This window comes from Seriola lalandi, unplaced genomic scaffold (assembly GCF_002814215.2).
Source record: "Seriola lalandi dorsalis isolate HSWRI2012SDOR001 ecotype SW California unplaced genomic scaffold, Sedor1 jcf7180002054973, whole genome shotgun sequence".
Taxonomy (NCBI): Eukaryota; Metazoa; Chordata; class Actinopteri; order Carangiformes; family Carangidae; genus Seriola; species Seriola lalandi.
The window spans coordinates 1,777,357-1,799,212 of NW_019525523.1; the positions used below are offsets into that span (position 1 = coordinate 1,777,357).

The 21,856-nt window shown below is 39.8% G+C and overlaps 1 protein-coding gene across 1 annotated transcript in view; it reads left to right on the forward strand.

Annotated features, from left to right (window-relative positions):
- LOC111646553 (uncharacterized) overlaps window positions 1-19,953 on the forward strand; it is a 116,699-nt gene extending 96,746 nt beyond the window's left edge. Inside the window, exons 8-32 of the mRNA XM_087171034.1 lie at window positions 633-659; window positions 1,641-1,667; window positions 6,384-6,458; window positions 8,168-8,284; window positions 10,033-10,059; window positions 10,214-10,240; window positions 10,346-10,399; window positions 10,503-10,562; window positions 10,703-10,747; window positions 10,888-10,965; window positions 11,157-11,180; window positions 13,434-13,478; window positions 13,599-13,643; window positions 13,790-13,870; window positions 13,962-14,015; window positions 14,399-14,473; window positions 14,579-14,605; window positions 14,700-14,759; window positions 14,840-14,911; window positions 15,016-15,042; window positions 15,170-15,223; window positions 15,481-15,567; window positions 15,800-15,898; window positions 16,310-16,348; window positions 17,149-19,953. Coding sequence (XP_087027160.1) covers window positions 633-659; window positions 1,641-1,667; window positions 6,384-6,458; window positions 8,168-8,284; window positions 10,033-10,059; window positions 10,214-10,240; window positions 10,346-10,399; window positions 10,503-10,562; window positions 10,703-10,747; window positions 10,888-10,965; window positions 11,157-11,180; window positions 13,434-13,478; window positions 13,599-13,643; window positions 13,790-13,870; window positions 13,962-14,015; window positions 14,399-14,473; window positions 14,579-14,605; window positions 14,700-14,759; window positions 14,840-14,911; window positions 15,016-15,042; window positions 15,170-15,223; window positions 15,481-15,567; window positions 15,800-15,898; window positions 16,310-16,348; window positions 17,149-17,199 — 1,377 coding nt within the window. The 3' untranslated portion in view covers window positions 17,200-19,953. The remainder of the gene's footprint in view (window positions 1-632; window positions 660-1,640; window positions 1,668-6,383; window positions 6,459-8,167; window positions 8,285-10,032; window positions 10,060-10,213; window positions 10,241-10,345; window positions 10,400-10,502; window positions 10,563-10,702; window positions 10,748-10,887; window positions 10,966-11,156; window positions 11,181-13,433; window positions 13,479-13,598; window positions 13,644-13,789; window positions 13,871-13,961; window positions 14,016-14,398; window positions 14,474-14,578; window positions 14,606-14,699; window positions 14,760-14,839; window positions 14,912-15,015; window positions 15,043-15,169; window positions 15,224-15,480; window positions 15,568-15,799; window positions 15,899-16,309; window positions 16,349-17,148) is intronic.
- The last annotated feature ends 1,903 nt before the right edge of the window (window positions 19,954-21,856 follow it).

Sequence of the window (21,856 nt, forward strand, 5' to 3'; positions counted from 1 at the left end):
GTGGTGCCGCCACATTTGGCGTCCTTTTGCCACTTGTCAGCAGTGGACAGACTGAGACGGGCGGGCGCTGAGATGGACGAGGGCACAGCAAAGCCAAACTGGCACGGATTAGCTCATCTGTGGGCCTGGTGTTCATAGGACGATGTCAAACCGCCCAACACAAAATGTGACTGTGTGGCAGTGTCTCACACACAGTATAAGTGAGTGCGCAGGCCTGTTTTGAGGCCCCCGTGTTTTTAGTTAGTGTTTCTAGCATTCCTCTTCCAAAACATCTTAAGAGATCCCCTCTGAGAGACAGACTGGTGGAGGAACAAAGGAACATTTTGTGCTTTCAGTTTTATCTCTCTCTGCAAAATAGTTTTTTATCTCTCAAAGTGAAATCTTGAAAGGGATTCCCACTGCAAGCTCAAGTTATACGGTCTTTTTGTGAAACATGCTGAGACAAAACTAACTTGTGATTGAGCAGTCCCAATGGCACGACTGCATTAAGTGGTATTACTGCCTTTCTTTACTGTTTGATCGAATCCTGCTCGAGGCCGGCAGAAGATGTATTGTACTGCGATGTATGTTGCTCATATGATAACTGATTTATTTTGACCAACTGTCTCTGATTATCTCCATCCCTCCTACAGGGACCAGTTGGACCCAAGGGAGAAAAGGTATGCATACATCAATATGGATTTCAGCAGCACTGCTAGACAAGTCAATGCTCTGTATGGATGTATTTTTTATAGTCAGAGAGATTCAAAAAGACACAAATGCAAGCACACAAACACAGAACCTCACAGGTGTTCTCTCCATCGCCCCCCCCCACGTCCACGTTTTCACTGCGCGCCCATCAAACGAGCCATAGATTACATGTAGTTATGTAGGAGCTCATATGTCTCCGCACATTCTCACGTCAAGGCACTAAACAGGTTTACAGGCCTTCCGCAGACCTCGATGATAGCCAGATGTTTTCCCGCTCTGTGAACCTCCGCCCAGCCTAAGATGTAAGCGACCGAAAGAGCTGCAAGAGCTGGGCAGAGGAGACGTGTGCATGTGGTCATTTGTGTACACACTGATGAGTAACTGTGTGTGTGTGTGTGTGTGTGTGTGTGTGTGTGTGTGTGTGTGTGTGTGTGTGTGTGCGCGCGCACGCCCGTATTTGCACTCAAGCGAAAATTGTCCAGATAAGCAGAACCACAAGAACAACACAACTGCAGTAAACAGCATCTGTCAGAGCAGGACTCAGTCTGATGAGCAGGAATTGCAAATGGCTGATGATGCTGAGGTTTGGAAAATTGGCTCCTTTCATGTAATCATGCTAGTAGCACTGCGATGAGAACTTGAACTCCAAATCCTCATCAGAGAACCAACAATCCTCAGCACGCGCACTCCCACTTTCACTTAAGCACTCTTATCCTGTCAGACGATTCCAATTGTGGCCTATCAAATGATTTATACTGTAAATGTCGACATCCTGAGCTGATTTGGGAACAGATGACCTTTGAGTCACTTCCCTCCCATACAGTATTAGTTTTCAAGCCTGTATGTCACAGCTGCTCTACAGTAGCAGTATTCTATTACATGACTGCTCCTGTGTGCATATACAGTCCTAATAACTGCTGACAATTGTTATTTTCCTGTTTTTCTCCCAGGGTGACCAAGGAGACATTGGGCCACGGGTAAGCCATGTTTTCTGCCTTTGCCTGAGGAAGTTAAATGAGATGTTTTGACTGTTATATATGCATTTTAGAAGCTACTTTTTCACTACAGCTGACCTGGCTGAAAAGGCTTCAATTTAAACCTTTATTCCAGTTTTTGTCCTTTTTCTCTTGTTTTGTCTTTGTCTGTCAGAATCTTTTTTAAATTTTCACACTTTCTTGAGGTCAAGAGACACTGACTTTTAAGTTCAGTCATGGCAAGAACTGTTTATTTTTCTATTGTACATTTGCTAATGCTACATAGACAATGTTAGCATCAACAGCTGTTTATGTACCAGAGCTTCAGGTATCTTTGCATTTTCAAGACAAGAGGTTATAATACACTCTCTGAGAAGTGTGACTTCTTCAGGGCAGACTGGACAGTGACTCGGTATCAGAACAGACGAGACGTTCCGGCAATACTGGTGTTAACTGGTTATCATGCTAACTTCAGTAAAGAAAGAAATGATAGAAGCGGAAGCGGATGCAAAACAAATGTCGACATTGTCGGCATTTCTTTCCACTGCTGGAGACAGCTCTTGGTGAGAAAAGGAATAAAGTTTGATGCTGAACTCATCACATTTCTTCTAGACTGCACCTGAATTGAAAAGTGTCCTAGGACAGCCAGAGGAAACCCACGCCAATACAGGGAGCTTATGCCAATTTCACAGAGAAAGGAAACAGGCTGAGATTGAAATCCAGCCCAGACAAAGTAACAGACCATCACAAATTGGAAATCAATGTCCAGGAAGACAGAAATTTCCATTCTCTGGAGTTTTCATAACATCTGAAAACTACTCATCCTTTCCTTGTTATCACACTGGAGGAACAATGTGGACATGCAGGGAGAAAAACATGTGCAAAATCACAGATCACAAGTTTTGGTCAGTGGACTTGAGGCAAGCCTTTTCATAATTCACAGGAAAAGTGTGTTTACCCTGTGTGGCTTCCCCAGCAACTGCACCAACGACACAGCCCTGCTCCTATGATGAGGTCTTGAGTTGCCCACATCTCCAAAACCAGAGATGAGAAATGATGATATTAAAGAACGATGGAAATACTTAAACCTCACCATCAAAACCCAATGGTTGGGACAGTGCCAAAACTGCCATCTCGTCTCAACCAAACTATGTTTTTTTTAACATTATAGGGTAACCTCACTGTGCATCTGGTCCATGTTGTCAGTGTTGTCTTTTCATGTGATATCATTCCAGCCACCATGAGACCTATGTAATTATCTCCCGCTTCATTCACTGTGGTTCGAAAATAAGCCCCCTGTGCTTTACATGGTGAACGGATTGGATTCTTTGAAGAAGTCATGTACCCCATGAATCCTAAATGTTTTTCTAGTTTTATTATGTTTACACTATAACATCAGGTCAAGGTCACACTTCTTCACATGCAAATAAAAGTGGGGAGGAACTAGTGAGGTGATCTATGCATTGTTTAGGGTTTTAACCCAAAGATCTAAAGCCCTGTTATTGTCATGTCATGGCAAACTGTTGAAACATTAAAGCAGAGCTGAAAGGATGAATCAATTAAATATAAAAGAATAAGTCAGTGTATAATAAACCATTTGACAGTTAATTAGATTTTATAGACCAAACCATTAATCAGCTAAGTAAGAATAGGTGAGGTAATTAAGCTAAGTAAGAATAAAGATTAATCAATCAAGTCATTCAATAAATAACATAATTTTGTATACCTACATGAAACACTGTAAACTCATCATACATATAGAAAGCAAGGCCTTAACAAAATATGGTCCAATTTATGCTAATTGCATTTTTTTCCCCAAAATGTACTTTGCTTGACGTTGGATTTGCATTTAATTATCTATTTAAAAATATATTTAGATACATTTTTCTTATATATTTTTTGACCCAGAAACAAAGTAAGGTTTCTGGCACGACTTCACTTACTTCCAAGGTGCATGGAGAAAGGAAATTCCAAATAAGTCAAAACTCCAGCAACACTTGCAGTAAACAGAAGAGCTATGTTAGACCAACAGTTTTCGGCTTGTGTCCCGGGTGACCCTGATGAAGGCCAAAAGCTGAAATACAGCAGTCTAATATTTTTTGGCCCAACAAAACTGGTCATCATTTGTTTCATAATCTTTCATTTCAACTGATGAAATTACTGATTTATAGTCACATAATGGTACTATGACTGTCTGTATTAAACAGTAAGTGTTAGCCAGTGATTTCCATATTGGCAGCAGCCTTTCACATGAGGTTCACAACTCTGACTGTGAAGCACTTTCAAAATACTAACACATAAAATATTTATAAAAACTGTAAATGTTCCTCTGGGCCTAAACTCCCATTGTAGTCATTTGCTACTTGTCTTTATTATTGTTAACATTCTTTCACTAGTGTCCCATTGAAACACAAGATTTTGAATAATAATTAGAAATAGATGTGTTGTCATAAGTCTTCTGAGAGTTGGAGCCTGGAAATATTGGCATGACAGAGAGTGTGAGAGTATAGAAATGAAACTGAGTGGCTATTGTTTTACAGCAGAGCACAAATGGAGTGTAAATTTGTTAGGGCTGCCCAGCAGAACAATATTTATGGTGCGGTTCAGAAACATTACAGGAATTCCTGATTGCTATCAAGGCGTGAGCCAGTTGATTTCCATGCCTATCCTTCTAGATTTTGAAGTAATAGTTTGTGCAAGAATTAAATCTTCTTGGCATTCTGAATTACATAGTTCTTCCAAATGGTAAATATTGCACTTGGACGAGGCTTCGGCAGCTTTGATGTCTTTGGATTAGTCTGTAGCCCAAAAACCTCAGAGTATCGCTTAGAGACACAGATTTGGTTCAAAATAAACCTTGCAGCTCCTAAAACTACTGTGGTTGTGAATTACACCTGGCACTACGGTATATCTCATAGATATGGCTTGATAGAAAAAGTGTTGGTTTCTGAATGTGTTTGTAACAGCTATGAATCAAAGTACTACAGGTTCACTGAGGCCGAGCAGATAAAGGGTGGTGGTTGGAGGTATCTATCCAGAATATAAAATCAATCCTCATTTTTGCCTTGGTTTCAGCGTTGTATGCTGTTTCACCTCTGAACTTTACAAGAAGATAACACAATACACGTGAAAACAGGACGTGGCAATGAATCTCTGTCAACCTGTGACTTCCTGTCAATCCATCATTTTCAGTGGCTTTTGTCAGGCTAAATCTGGACCCAGGGCAGATTACAAACACAGGATAACGGGGGTATTAAAACACTCTTATACAACCACCAAGAACTCGTGACAAAAGGTCACATGTAGTGTTGCATCTTTCTCCAAAGCAACTTTTATTGAAAGGCATGAAGCGGGTGCCCATTTTTCCCAGCCTCCATACCGTCAAATCCATACGGAGGAAAATGTCACTACATGTTTAGGTTCGCCTGGCAGCTGTGTTGAAAGACAAGTCATGATGGGAGTTTCATCCCCAGCCAAAGCCTCCTATTGCTTCCCCCAAGGCTGTACAAAAAGGCCATGGTTAGACAGGGCTCTGAGGTTGAATGGCTGTTTGTCTTAGTATCAGCCTAAGCGCTGATGAGAACGAGGTAAATGGGAAGCCCACTGTAAAACAGCCTATTCTCTTTTGAGATGTTTAAGGAGCATATGTATATGTGGTTTCCATGGAGGGAACGGTGCAAATGAGTGAATGTGACAATGGGGAAAGAGGAGTGTATAGGCAAAGAGAGGAGGAGGAGGCATTTGCAGTGTTGGAAAAACCTCAGCTATCCGGCACTCACCGCAGCCTGTTAACGGAAACCTCATGAGCAGGCTAGCATCTCTCCTTCTGTCTCTCCCTACTGTCCTTCTGCTGCCCCTCTCCTATTTTAGATGTTCTCTCCATCCTTCCTTCCATGTGTTTTTGGAGAGAAGTCACCCAGAGAAGCAGCACAGTGCTCCGAGCTCTCTGGCGGCAGACAAACTCTGCTCCTTTCAGCTTGACAGACAATCATCACACTTACTGTCTGTCGGCTGGAAAGAGCCAAGCCACCTCTGTTTGGTTCAGTCGCAAAGGGTGAGATGAGGAGACATTAAATGGAACAAACGCATAGTTAAATACAGGTTTGAATGAGAGACAGGATTTTTTTTCTGAAAGGACAAAGGGAAGTTACTGGGTCTCACTTTTAAGGTTTTTCAAAGCGTATATTTCACTATATGCAGATGGGTTGTTTATTTTTTCTACATTAAAATCCGCACAGTTTGTAAAAGCCCTTTCTGACTATAAGCTATGGTATGCTAACTTGCTCACCTTTCCCTTTGTCACTCCTCTCTCCAGGGGCCTCCTAACTACAACACATTTGCAGGTCTGCACAGTAATCAGATTCTCACTGTCAAGGTTTGTCCTTCCCAGCAAACTGTTCCTTAGTCCTCCCAGCAGCCACTGCTCTCTGTCGGGCTGCTGATCTTTCACTATTCCTCCATTGAGCTGCTTTCCCCTTCGTCTTATAGCTTCAGAGGCTGCTGAACTCTCATCTATCTCATCTTTTCCGACGGTTGTTTCCCTCCCTTCTGGACTCTCTCAGTTTAAAGTGGATTTCTGATTTCCTTATCTTACCTTATCCTTTTCTCCTCTCCCTTTCATTTCCTCCTACTCCATGTATATCTTTCTTTATTTCTCTTTCTGCTCTTTCCTTCTACTCCATCTTTCTTTTTGTCCTCGCTGTACCTCTTCCAACTCAGATGGTATTTCCCCGATATGACCATGGCTTTCTCTCTGGAGAGCAGTCCAGCAGCTTTCAGAGACGCTTTCTGAAGGTAGACCACAACTAAGGCATGTGTGTATTCTTAACACTTTAATCAACCTCTCTTACTCATGTTCTGATCAGCCATGCATCTCCCTCATTTCTCACTTTTTCACCTTTCTCAGTCAAGCTGCTTTTAATTGCCTTTATGTTTGATCATTTTTTTGTGATTATCCTTTGTGTTGGATTCTTTATTTGAATTAGACTAGACTAAAGAAAAGTGTGTTTCTCATCACAAGAAAAATAGAGGACCTTTGTTGGTGACAGTTAAGTTCGGGGTTGACCTTAATAATACATATAATAATTATCTGTGTAAGGAAATTAGGTTTTTGTGTGCTATACAACCATGGTAATATCATTTTCATGAAAGGGCTTGCTGTACCATGTTGCCTGCCGCAACAAAACAAGCCCTAATGTACCACATGTCTGTAGAGATGAGAGGATGCGAAGAAGGTGTCATCATGTGACTACAGAGAAAACACTGGTCCTCCATCCACTTCAGTGATGAGCAAGACTTTGAGTGCATTAATGGTTTCTGTTTGGCTTAAAAATGAGGGCGAATCATCAGAATTAGATGTAAATCCAGTGATGAAAGGTTCTTTGATATGAGGTGACAGTTCAGTTGTAGTTTTATGAAGCATTAAGCGAAAAGAAACATTTCAAGAGATGAGGTTGTTCTCAATTTGCAATTTTTCTTTTGTAAGAGTGTATTTGTCAGCATGGCTGTGTTTATGACTAAATCTGACTCACTGCTGCTGCTATTGGCCAGTTGCTCTTCCTGACACTCTCCCTGTGCTGTCACTTCATAAGTTCCCATCCATTAAGTGAACAGAGAAAAGTGGCAAATTAAGTTGATGGAATCAAAGTTTTTAGAAGTGAAGTCGACATTCTGTGGACTGTATAAGATATTTAAAGCTGCTATAATAAAGGTTTTTGCTTTTATTGTGGATAAATGACTATGTGATGACATTCATAGTGATGTACCCACAGAGAATTATCACCGACCCTGCGGCTCCTTTTAGTTCTCTAGCTTTTTTGCATCTTTCAGCTCATTGTTTTGGATTTCCGGCCTGCAAAATTTACTGTTTTGGTTCATTCTCATTAATCTCATTAAGTCATTGTTGGCCACAGCTGTTGGAAAAACCGATTTGAAAAAAAAACACTGTACACTACAAGCACATCACAAAATGGCAGAGGTTAGCAACTAGGCAACTAGCTGCTGAACAATTAGCTACGAGAGAGCAGAAATTTCCCTCAGAAGTTAGTGAATACCAAAAACAGAGTCAAAAGGAGAGTGAATATTGTACTATAGTGGACACAACCATGATTCTAACTGAATGCTGATGTTTCTCCTTATCAGCTGGATGTGCAAATAGGCAACTGTTGGCTAACAAATTCATCATAACAGCTTAAAAAGTGATAATATTTCAGTGTTTTCTTTACAGCTAGTTTCTGCTGCCCCCAAGTGGTCAAATAGTCTATTGCTGTAGGTTTAAGGATCATGTTTTGAATACTTGTTATATCTCAAAGTGAAGATATTGTTAGCTAAAGAAGTTTAGGCCATTATTGATGATTCTCTTTAGTTTAACTTCAATCAACCTAAGATTTATTTTCACCCATTTCAAGATGGTAATAACTAATAAATGTAATCATCTTTTATAGCATTTATTTTTTCTTTTTATTTCTTTTCCTCATTCTTCTGTTTTTGTTATTTTTCATAAGGGTGACCAGGGCCAGGCTGGACCCGCTGGTCCTCCCGGTCCCCCAGGTCCTCCTGGTCCCAGAGGCCCCCCTGGGAACACGGGCAAGGACGGGCCCCGTGGCCCTGCTGGAGAGCCAGTAAGAGTTTCTCATCATGCATTAAAGTGTCAAATGTACACCCACTATACAAAACAATGCACTCACACACATCCACACACTCCATTCAGTTGCAGTTATTCCCCTCCTCCTTCATCACTCACCCCATTTTCTTCACCCTTTAACTTGCACCACAAAGAATGCAGTCACGTTAAACACCTCAGCCATCAGGGGCTGTGTTACTCCAATTGTGTTGACCTGGTAGGGTTCAACCACAGGGTGTGACAAATCACAAATTGTGTTTCTGTGTGTGTATGCTGTGAATGAATGTGCATTTATAAATGTGTATTAAGGGGAAAAGGGTCTACACAGTAAATTGCAGTGAACCCATATTCTCATTCTTCCGGGTTTGCCAGTGAGCTGTGGCTTACCTAAAAACGCCCAGAATAGCAACTCTACTCCTGGCCTCATCTGTTTTGTGTAAGACAGTGGCCACAAAGTTCTCCAACACGCCCCCATTCTCCCACCCTCCCACCACGACTGTGTCGTCGTGCACCCCTGAAACAGATATGGCACTGTGGTGAGTTCATGGGCAGTTTGCCGACCTCACCAAACAATAGTTGTGCTCCCTGCCTGAGGCAGTTTATGTTTCTCAAAATTTACTTTGCTTCCCAGAGGTTAGTTCATATGCAATGGCAGCTTAAAGCTGTGGTTATAAGATGGAAGAGAGAGATGGAGACTATGAAGGTAATTTTTGTTTATCCAAGTGAAGGAATGAATGCTCAGTTACCCTCAACTGGCACAGGACAGCAAAGAGATTCAAGTGAAAAATGCTGGTTTCAGCGTGGGTGAGTTGAGAGCTTATGCAGAACCGACAAGAGAGAAAGCCAGCGCAGCTCAGAAAGTGACTAAAAACAGGCGGGTTGCGAAGAGGGGGCCCGTCCTGTAACCTAGTCGATTTCAAATGTACTCTCCAAGTTGATTAAAGGCATTGCAAAACCCAAAACAGCAAAACAAGGCAGAGTGGTGCTAAGAGCTGCTCCATGTTGTGGGCAGATGTCTGAATGTAGGAAAGGCTGAGCAGGAGAAAGTGAGCTAGCCTGCCAGCATGGGTGTTCTCGAACCCTTGGCGTTTATATCTGTGAAGTGGAAAGAAGAAAAAGAATGACAGTTTGTTTCTGTCTGATGTGTGGCCACATGAAACTGCTGTGGAGGATGTTTGGGTAAATACCAAATATTTGCTTTATTTCAACACATGTAAGTTCAGGAGAATATATCAAGTAAATCAAGCATTATTTTGAGTTGGAAATGTATCTGACATCTGAACACAGATGGGTGACAAATTAAAGAAAAAACTCTTCATGGGCTACTAAAATTCTTCAAGCCTGGAAATCTACTGGAGCGATGAACATCATTCTTCCTAACGATGTTTGGTGTTGAACAGTGCTTTTCAACTGATCACTCATAGTTGTTCCACTTGGTTGAGATGTGGTGAATGCAAAAGGCCATAGCATATGATTCCCATAATTTTCACACTCATCAAATCATTCAGTGAACCCTGGTTCCCTGTATAGAAACATCTGCATCCAGTTTCTCTACTCATTTATTTCAGGTTTTTCCTTTAATTTATCAACTGTTTGTATGCACTGTGGTCACTTGGCGAATCCAAGTCCATGAACTGGTCGTTCCTTGTTGAACACTGACATCTAGTGGCCACAGCAGTTTAACTCTTTGATGGAACGTGACCTGTGGTTAAGGCCATAACTACACTTCTCCTCTGTCCTCCTCAGGGTTTTCCAGGTCGTGATGGCGTTGTGGTGAGTGTAGTTTAAATCCAGTTTTTGAGGGGTGGTTTTTTCTACATGTCAAGCTATTTATTTTTTGTTATGAACCATTATTATACTGTACATCTGTGGTGGTGATTTGTCTTTCTCTGGATAATCATGATAACCACATATATTTGTGCATCAGGGACAGCAGGGATTGCCTGGGAAGCCGGTAAGTTCATGTGTAGATAATCAGTCTTGTGTCATCTTAATTTCAATTTTCTTGTCAAACTCTACTGTCCAAAAATTTGAACTTTTGACAATTGTGAACTGACAGGGAGAAGATGGTGAGCCCGGCTATCCAGGGCCACAGGGTCCCCCAGGGGCAAAGGTACAGATAAGCTCTACTAATAAGTTAAAGGATCACGTCTCAGACACAGATTAGTTTAAATATACATGCATTGACCTTGAATGTTTATTGTGTATTGAAATAGGGCGAGCCAGGTACAGGAGAGAAGGGAGAGAGAGGCATGGATGGACTCCCAGGACTAAAGGTAAGAGACAAATCTGAATAATAACATCAATAATTTGTATTTTTCTTAGGAATAACATTATTTTTACACTATATCATAAATATTAAATGTCTGATGTCTGAAAGAATTGTATCATACATTTGCATAATTGCATAATACAGGGTGACAAAGGGGAAATAGGAGAACAAGGACCACAGGGCCCCATGGTATGTGTAGTACCCAATGGGTTAGCCCTCTTTAACCATTCAGTTATCATATTGAACACATATATTATGATTATGATGATTATTATTATTATTAAGTTGTGTATGTATACCTCATTCATTTTTTTTCTTCTCTGCCTCAGGGTTATACTGGTGAAAAAGGCACCGCAGGTTCCTCAGACATCATCGACTTCAATGGGAAGCTTCTAGATGCTTTCCAGGTGAGTAATATAAAGTGTTAATGAGACCAGACTTTATGGTTCCATGACTAAATTCCATTGGGTATTTATTTTAAGTAAGGAATCAGGCAAAAGTTAAGACCAGAAATGGCTGTGTAGTTAGATCACATCTGTATTTTTTTTGCTTTTTCAAAACTGCAAAAACTGAACATGTCGCCATTTCTTCTCAACAGGCCATCAACACCATCAGTGTTTCGGTAATCTGTTGTTTCTGCATGGCTTTGGTGGTGTGATCAGTAACTAACACATACAATAATGCATAGAGTCACACAGAGTTGCATATGCACACAACTCATGTATATCCATTCCTTATACCACCTGCTTCAGCCAGTGGACCTGTGTGTTTTTGTAGATGCCTTCTATCCAGAACTACAGACTTCAGATGTATTGGATGTCACTCTAGAGGCCACATCTAAAGAGTATTACTCAATGTGCTAGTTACTAGTCTACCAAGCTCTCTTGTGTACTCATTTGGGATAAAACATACAGCCCCAGTAAATATAGTCCAGCTGTTCTGTTCTATCAGATAACATTAGCCTAAAGAAGCATGCTTAATCATGCAGAAAAATCAGCAGCCTTTGTTAAATTGTGGTGAGTGTTTTTTCATGGTATGCAACCAGTGTGCCTCACAAGATACGTGGCTATAACTTGCCAAAGGTCGGCATGGTGTATTTTGTCTGTGTATTTGTGCTGTTCCACACTTCTCAGTTGTTGCACAAGGGGAATTCACTGGAGGGGACTGAAGAGGAACCCCTCATAGTCGCCACAGTCTCAGTTTCACATCTCTATGTTCATACACAGGACCCTTTGATTCTACCATGTACCGTGCTACATGGTAAAAATAGATGGCTATCTTGGCAGTGGAGTGTGTATTTGATTAAAAACCACTATGAATCACGTCCCCTGGGACCTGATCTGAAATAGGTTTCTGCATGCAACGCTGTAGACAGCAGCGTGAAATAGTTACAAAGGAGTCGGTGAAAACATGAACCTGAGATATTATCAGAAGCCTCTTGCCAGTGTGGATCAGTTGGCACCAAATAACATTGAAGGTACCCACTAGAGTTATATTCATGGAGTGGGAAATTCCCATTGGCCACCCAGCTTTTGTTATGATCCATTCACTTGTTTGTGTGAAAAGCTGTAATGGTCCCATCTGTGGTGAAATCTTAGGTGATGATGAATTTGGTTTAAAACCATGATGAAATTGGTTCTTTGTTACTATCATTAATTTTACGGCTTTGATGTAATTATTTGCATGAGTAGACCCTACTTTCTGATGATGGAATATCTCAGATCAAACGGTTGCTTGTAAACATCTGTTGATTTCCATGGCTTTAATGGAGAACAAACAAAAAGTCGGTAAAAGGACAGAATCAGCATGTACACCTCCGGGAGATAACATGGTTTCCCTTTTTATTACTTCAAGATGGCTGAGGACTTCAGAGGGAGAAGTAACAACTGTAATATTGTGCATGTAGAGATTAAGGAGCGGGATTTAAGGGACCTGTCACACATTAGACAGTATGAGATGAATATGGCATGCATGTGAAGCTATTCTTCATCCATTGTTAGTGTTACAAAAAGTTACATAAATGTTTTGTCTCTCCTCTTGTCCAACTCATCCTGCATCAAAACAATCAACAGAATGGAAAATGATGCCAGGCTATTGTGTAGCAAAAACCACAGTCAGTGCTGTTTTACAATCGCTGTTAGATAAAATTGCTTCAAGTTGGTTGCGATCAGCAAACAGAAATTGTTTACTGTCAGGCCCGCATTGTGAAATCCATCATCCTTGTAGTATTGTTTTGTGTTGGCCCCAGTTCAGGCCTTATGGTATAATTCTGTGAGTTCCCATGTTTGTATCATTGTGATTAACAAAGAAAGTAAACAGTTGCATACTGTGTATGCAATATGTCTATATGACTGTCCTAAAAATGACCTAATTAAAGTGGCTATAATCTGTATTTTTATATTATTATGAAAGCTTGAAAGCTGTTGCTCAAAGTAATCAACACTAGAGAACTATCTCTAACTCTGCACATCCCCTCAGCTTTATGGAGCTTTATATCTGCTTTAAGGTCTTTGTTTTTGTTTTCCAACCTGAAACTTTTTGAGTTCACTCTCACAGCTCTCATCAGCAGTGTTTTCAGACTAGAGGCAACTGTTTTAAGTACAAAAGGCTTTAAACAGTCACTGTAGGCTACCTGCCCAGGTCCAAATGGCACACAAAGTTTAACACTTGCTGGTGAACATAGAAGCTTAAAGTATCATCTTAAAAGGTGATGACACGCTAGTGCTTGCCAGCTTGTTTCCACTGCCCCCTAATGGCCAAAATCAGTTATTGCAGGTTTAAATATTGATAGATTGTAGTTCTGTGTAAAAAGAGACACATTATAAAGTTTATCTGAATATATGTATATTTCTGTCTTCTGTCTGTCTTTCTCCAGGGCCCCCCTGGACCACCGGGACCCCCAGGCCCTACAGGGGAAAAGGTAAGGCACTCTGAACTCACTTGTCATCCTACCAATGACACTAAACCCGATTTTCTGCAGTGTTATAGCCAATCATATTCATCACGTGTGTGAATCTGACCCCGCTTTGTCTTCCTCCAGGGTGAGCTTGGTTTACCAGGTCCGGCAGGAGTTGATGGGGAGAAGGTATTGTTACAAAGAAACAGAAATTACATGCAGGTTGATTAAATGCCTTGTACCAGCATTTTCATTTTTTTATGGCTAGATATGTTGGTTTGAGAACTTGGTGTCTTTTTTTAATATGAGATTCATTCTTAATTCTTAACTTCCAGGGACCTAAAGGTGACCTTGGGGAGACTGGACCACCTGGCGAGAGAGGGGAGAAAGGAGAGATGGGCCTCTCTGGGCCTGCTGTAAGTAGTTACTGCAAAAATGTTTCTCTAATATACAAACACTGACAAGTACATAAACAGCTGGAAGTTAATTTTTCTGTTTGTGGGTCAGGGTATGGACGGACAGAAAGGAGAGAAAGGCGACTGCAGACTGGATGACAACCTGGTGAGTGAAACACACACGCAAAAACACCTAATCATAGATTTGTGTGGCCACTGGCAGTCATCAACCTTAAGGACTATGTCAGTGACTATGGAATACACAACTCAAGCAACCTTTTAGTGTGTGCTAATTGATTTTCACTGTGGAAATGGATGAAAACAATGGAAACGCATACATTCAGAGATCTGACACAGTGTGCTTTGGGAAATGGTCAGCAATCATATAAAGTAACATGATTTAGTTGACGAGCTTAACTTGCAAAAACACTGTTATGGTCCTTTTAGCAGTGAATCATCTGTGGTCATCACCTAACTTAAACTTTGTTTTAATGAGTTTCCTGCTCCTGCTTGACTCTGATAATTTTATGATAATTTAATGGTTCCCAGGTTCAGATGATTTCTCAACCAGGCCCACCTGGTCCACCTGGCCCTCCAGGAGTTCCCGGGTCCCCTGGATCCATGGTGAGTACTTTCAAAATATCACTATCCCAGTCCTGGTGGAAACTAGTCAGATTAGTTATTTTCACCTGTAGCGGTCACACACTCACAGCACACAATGCTTTTCAGGGGCTGCATGGGATGCCTGGTCCTAAGGTAAGCCTGCAAGACCATGTGTCTAGTACAATCCATATGTGTTGGAGGCTATGGCATGTTGTTTGGTACTCAGCCTTCCTGTGTTCTAATGCAGGGGGAACCTGGAGCTGGGATGAAGGGAGAAAAGGGGGACATTGGAGCGACTGGAGCCAGAGTAAGTCACACTGGGCCTTTATTATCATACTGTAATACAACACGAGATATGCAATGAATAACAATGTACTTTAACTGCAGGGAGTAGATGGCCTCCAGGGTCTACCTGGATCTGCAGGGTTAGTCGGTCTTCCAGGTGCAAAGGGAGAAAAAGTAAGTACACAACCACCTCCATTAATGTGTGTAATAGATTTATTTTTTGATTGTGCGGGTCTTTAATAGAATTATGAGTTATTTGTGTGAATGTGTGTTTGTAGGGCCGACCAGGGGAGCCTGGACTAGATGTGAGTTTTCTCAATGAGAAGATCCTCTTCACTTCATTCATTCCATTTTATTTTTCATTTATAAACAAACTTTAACCTGTATCCAGTGATAAGCAACCCTCTGACCCATTTGTGCTTCCATTTCCAGGGTTTTCCGGGTCTGATGGGAGACAAAGGCGACCGAGGGGAAAGAGGCGAGAAGGTTGGTACATATTACAGAAATAAATGATATACTATCCTTATTAAAACACAAACAATTACATATTTTGTTCCTCTAGTTTATTGCAACACGATTTACTGTATCGTGCATAATGATGCATGGCTGATCTGTCTAGACATGTAGGAATTCTGCCACTTTAAATGCCTAAACAGGCTGTATCTGCAGTTAACTGTGTTGTGTGATATCTTTTTGTGTGTCTGTGTCTGTGTCTGTCTAACTGCTGACTTCCTCATGTCCAGGGTGACAGGGGAGCAGTGGGAAAGAGAGGTCTAAAGGGCCAGAAGGGAGAGCAGGGTCCTCCAGGCTTGGACCAGCCTTGTCCTGTGGTATGACGCACACACACACACACACACACACACACACACACACACACACACACAGATACATGTTACAATACTACAAATTTAAATTGATTAACTTATTTCTACTTTCCTCTCACCTTTTACACATTCAGTATTTCCGTGCCTTCCGCTCTCAGCACTGTTTCTGTCATTTTTCCTGCTTTTCTCTGAGTTTCTTCCTCATTGCTGTGAATGTGTAACTGGCTCTTGCTGACAGGGTTGTGATGAGACTAAAGGTCTGTCTGCGGACTCAGGGCTTTCTTCCCCTCCAGCTCCTCCTCTTCATCCTTCCGGCCCTGAGGCCCCCTGTCCTGTGGTACAGTATCTCTGCCTCCTTTCTCATTTCTGGTCGCTATTTATTCACCTACTGCTATTTTCCCATCAACCGCTTTTGTTTCCTTTTTTTCATTTCTCTCCAACTCTGTTATGCATGTGCTGTCTGTCACCATGATGTATTCACTTCACTATTCACTGCAAAGACATTCACAGATGATAAACAGTATGTTTTGGCCTTTTGACCATTTCTGTATTTTCTTTTGCTTGAATTTGTATTATTTACTGTCAGTCTCTGACTTTGTTTTAATTCATAACAGCAGTTCACTTATAAGGAGCGCAGTTGTTGCTGATATTTAAATCAGCAGCCTGCAGAACTATACAGTGTGTTTAAGCATGCATCACTTGACATTTTCTGGCTTTTTAACTTTCCACTGCTGTTCTCTCTCTGCAGGGACAGGATGGCCTGCCCATACCAGGCTGCTGGCACAAGGTGAGAGTTAAGAGTTGTACTGCATCTTTTTAAAAAAGGCATAGTGTGAACTAATGAAGTTACTAGCTTGTGATTAAGAGACAGCAGCAGGCAAAGTTAGATACACTGAGATTATTACTCATGGATTGGCAGCATTAAATTCATTGCTTGACTCTGATTTGACACAGGGGCATTTTGTAAGTATATTACAGTGTGTGAGCTTGTAATTGTGAAGTGTGAGTATCTGAAGGCAGCAACATTTTTTTTTTTGCTAAATGTAATACAAAAGTCTTATGGTTGGGTTTTGGTTTGATATACTACTAATAATCAATTCTTGCTATTCCTCTTTTGCAGTGATACCTAACCAGCAGCATGGAATCTGTACATATTGATCTGGTATATATTGCAACTGAATACTACAACAAACAACCCACTCCCTTTTTTCCCTTTTTTATCAAAACGTTTATATAATATATTGAGATTTTTTAACAAGGACATTTTTGAGTCTACAGTATTATGAAAACTTTTTAAAACTAGAGATCCAGTGTTGTTGAGAATACAGATGGCTTTTGAAGGCAAGAAACTGAACTGGCAGTGGGACTCTTACTTTGAAGGACAGTCCAGATGACAGTGTTGAAGTGGAAGATTGCCTTACTAACAAAGTCTGACTTGCTGCCTGATTGTATGAACGCTGTTTGAGAATGACAGTGTGTGCACTCACCCGGTCTCACGGATGCTGAGATTGGATGGATGGACAGATCTCTTGGCAGATGGAGGAGTGTGGGTCAGTGCTCTCTTCTCCTCTTTGTGTTTTCTGAAAGGAGGAGATGGCGAGGCAGAAGCTCAAGCGCAAGCGTCTCTCTCAGCCCTGAAGGGATGCGGGGCCTGGTGGAGAAAGGACACACTGACAGGCAGAGAGCGTGAGGGGCAGATTGGCCTTTATGAAGCAGAGAGAGCCATGTAATGCCTCAGTGTCATACCGAACACTCAGATCCTCTGTTATGGAAACTCTCCAGGAGGGGGCGACAGAGAACACTGCTTTTCCACATTCACCTGGGAAGAGAAGACACATGTGGCTGATGATGTAGAGCAATAGCTTGATAACCAGTTGAAGTCGTTTGGGAGGCAATGATGTCACTGGCACATAAGGAAGGATTTACTGCACAGATACATTGAACATGTTTTGGTGATCTCTTGTATGGCTCTTTAGCAAAGGTTTTCACTAATTCAATGCATGATCATAACAAGGCACAGTGTTGTTTAGCATCCTGCCAGCTTGTATGACTTGTGGTCCCTCATTGAAACAACAAATGACAGTAAATTCATTTTCATTTTCAATAAGCAGTCTTTAATAGTCTTTCCATTTGAGCAAGCCACTCAGAAAAGTCAGTAAGTCAACCTTTTTTCTTGTTTTTTTAAGGCTTACACTTCCAGCAGTGGTGACTTGTGTGTTGTTTATTTTTATTCCGTTATATACTTATCTTATTTTGTCCAGTTACATTTTGCATTCCTGTGCATCGACATGTTTGTGAAATATATAGATAGTGAAACTTCAAGACCAGACTTGAAGGAACCATTCACAGTATTCATGTTCAATCAGTGTTTCAGTGTTTCAACCAGGGAGCAAGTCAGCTCCAACATTAGACTGGTTCTGTTTGAGTTGCCTTAACAAATGATTGTCAATCAAATTCTTTTCTTAATAGTTTTCAATGTGACTGATAATTATCTTTTAATCACAGATGAAGACATGTTTAATTACTGTTGCCATTTTTACTGTTGTAAGTTCTTGCTGCTGACTTGTGTGTGTTGTTTGTTTGATATTTTTTGAACCAATATTAGTCATTTGGACTGAAGGACTAACAGACTAAAGTATGAGAATTGAAACAAATGTCATTGATTTTTTTTTTAATTTTATTTTGATAATTATTCATTTTAATTCAGCAATACATCTTAGTACAGTGGTTTATAATTGTCAGTTATAATGCATATTTTTTTGTGTTTTTTCTTTCATCTATCACAACAAGTTTTAATCTTTGTCATGCATTTTTCTCAGATGGAATCATTTCTTGGTGCTTAAATACTTTTAAAAACTCTTATATACCTGTTTAAAGCTCTACTTTGCATACACATGCAAACTATGGTTGGCTTAACTACACTCATGTACACACACACATGCATCATTGTTTAAAGAAATGTAGAACATAGGAAAAAAACTTTACTTCACTGATGTACCATTAACTATTGTCAAATATTTACACGACAAAGGTTAGATGGAATTACATGGAATCATTATTTGGTTCTGCTTACATGTGTAGAATTAGGCCTACATTTACATTAATGGGAAATGGTATTACTTTTTCTTAGTGGACGTTGATAGTCTATTAGTTGCACTCTTTTGATACAATATGAATAACATTAAGCAGTCATGATCAGGTTAATCCCAAATCATGACTGACTTGCAATGATTTACAATATTTTCATTGTTAACCTGAATATGAACCATCACAATACTTTATTGGTTGATTATCTTCAATCACAATCAGCATGCAAACATCTATAATTCCAATTTTTGCCCACAATCACAAACACTGCATCATTTTCAAATTTCAAACAGTAACATTAAGTAATATTATGGTTGTTTGTTGTTTTTGGTATGATTTTAGATGGGATCTTGAAATTAATCAGAAGAACACAAATGGATAAGTGATGTGTGAAAAAGTGAAAATGGAATTTGCTATTGAATTTGTTCATAGTCCAATTTAGGAGAAGGACAAGAGTGTTAATACAGTACATTGGTAATACTGACCTCCTATTTGTCATTAAAAATATCCGCTGGCTGACCGGTAAACTTGTTCACTTCATAATGCAGGCCACATTTTACTGCACTGCATAGTTCCTGTTTAGGTCTGAAATGACTCTAGTCAGTTTTGCAAAGATCCCTTTATATTATATCTTCCAATGTTGCGTAAGTGACATCACACAAATCAATTTCCATATCAGTGGGATAATCTAGTTGTGAAGTCCTGCTCATTTTTTTCTACTTCAGAGGAGTTTTGTAAGAAATATCAGTGCATCACTTAATAAACCTATACAGTACAACTTGTTTATGAAGTTAAAGGTATTCTAGAAATGCTCTCTATGAAACGAAAATCTGTAAATGGGTTGCATATCAATAAGTCAAGACAGAATAGATGACATACAAACTTTATTTGAGAATCATGTTGAGTGAGAAAATCCTTTTGAAAGCAGAATGGTTTAACTACAAATCACGCAGGCCATGGCATTATTTTACTGGAAGCTGATGGTTATCTGTCACTTAACATTATTATATGTGTTTATTTCTTTTGCAGATTCTATCAGTTTCAGTTTTAAGGCTTAATGAAGTCAATAAATGGCACAATATCTAAATACAGTTTGGCGTTTTAGCAAACCATATATCACAGTATTAGCTTGACTTTGTGAGAATGTTTTTCGGTTGTGTATTTGGTTGTAAAAGAATTAAGCTATTTTTGTAATTACTTGTCTAAATATGTATAACTTGAAATCTGGTTAACTAAACATGTAGACTGAAATAAACTTTCTGGTTTATGGTTTCTTGTCATTAAATCATATGTAATCATGTAAAATTATTTTGCTTCATTCATTCCAACATTAAACACAAAGGAGCAAATCTTACAACCAGAGGCCAGTATGTCCTGTACCACTTGAAACATACACTGTTGAACATAAAGTTGGAATACTTTTGTTTTCAGACACAATCCTCTGTTTATTTAATATATTTAATTTAGATGAATCAGTAATCATTTTTGACCAGGTGCAATGATTACACTATGTGTCCCAATTACCCAGGTGAAATGAAATAATTCACATTGTCACAATCATTTCATGGAAAGAGGTAAAAAATATTTTATTCCAACTTTATGAGCAACAGTGTATTAGAAGGGACAGCAGCTTCCTCAAAGGCTGAGTCCCTTGCAAGGCTGAACAATAATTGACGGAGGAAAGGCAAAAAGAAAGATCCTTCACTACCGTGCAGTGTCCCTGATTGATGATTTCTAGAGTTCAACAATGTCTTCAGATATGTAAAACTTGCTACTATAACTGGCTGTTTAAGAAATTCTTATTATCTGACACTTTAACAGAAAACTTTGACATCGGATAATGTACATCATGCTAGCAGCTCTCTGAGGCTGGTGCTTTGTGCTAAATGCTAACATCAGCATGGTAACATGCTCACACTGACAATTCGACTATGCTGATGTTTACCAGGGTCACCAGCTTAGTTTTGCATGTTAGCATGCTAACATTTACTAATTAGCACAATACACAAAGTACATCTGAGGTTAAAAAGTCATTAGTTTTACAGATTGGCTATCTGAGCTGAAAACACAGTACTGGACAAATTAAAATTTCATTGTGATTATGATGCTAAAGGGAAAGTCAGGGGATCACCACAGCCAGAGGACTTCATCCTCTGGGGACCATGAATGTCAAAATTTCACAGCACTTCATCCTCTCGTTGCTGTGATATTTCAACCTGGACAAAATCAATTTTTCAAATTTACCAAACATTTTCACAAATCATTCGCATATGTACTCTATTATAACAGCTGAATGAGCTCATTGTTTCTAAGACTAAACAACAGGTTACACAATTGGTTGCAGTTGATCCATGTGGTAGGAACATTGGAGCAAAGGCACACAACATTAACATCTGCTTGAATTGTTTACAGCAGCTCTGAGTGCCATGTTTTGAGTTTAAATAATTGCTAGCTTTAACATATAACCTTAAGGCTATATTTGTGGTTTAGTGTTTGCAACTATTAGATTGGTGCCACATTTGTTATGATCATTGACCACCATGGAATTGTTATATAGCTAAATTGCCAGCAGTTGCACGCTTAACTATATGTAAATTTGAAGGTTTGTCCTCCCAAAATAGTTTAAATGAAATGCTATCACACACTCAAATACACCTCAAGGTTTAACACTGAATCTGAATTCATCTGAATCTGATCATTGTCTTTAAACAGCGTACACTGATAGGTGGGAGTGAAAGTATTGTTTCATGTTAATAGGCCTTTTTTCTGCTTTTTACAGACATTTTCACTTAGGAAAAGCACAGCCGTTACAAACAACATTAACAATGGCTCCATCTATTCATGTACCTGTCAAGTCATGACTGTTTGGCACTGAGCCAGCATGCACAAAACCAGGACCCTTACACTGAAGCAGCTGAATGTCATCATTCATCATTAATTTTAATATTTACCCCTGTGCTTTCTGTGATAAAGTCCAAATGTCTGAGGCTAAGTTGGATGCTAAGTAGTTTTACTGTGTTTATTACTGTGTCTCAAGGACTTCAGATACAGGGGGAAAATTATAAAATATACACTGGTATGAATTATATTTTGGAACAAAAATCATACTGCTTACAAGATATTCCACATTTTGTCCAGCATAAAGATTGCATTCTCTTTGCTTCTCATTACTTCAATGTGATATTTACCCATAATGATTGTACCTATA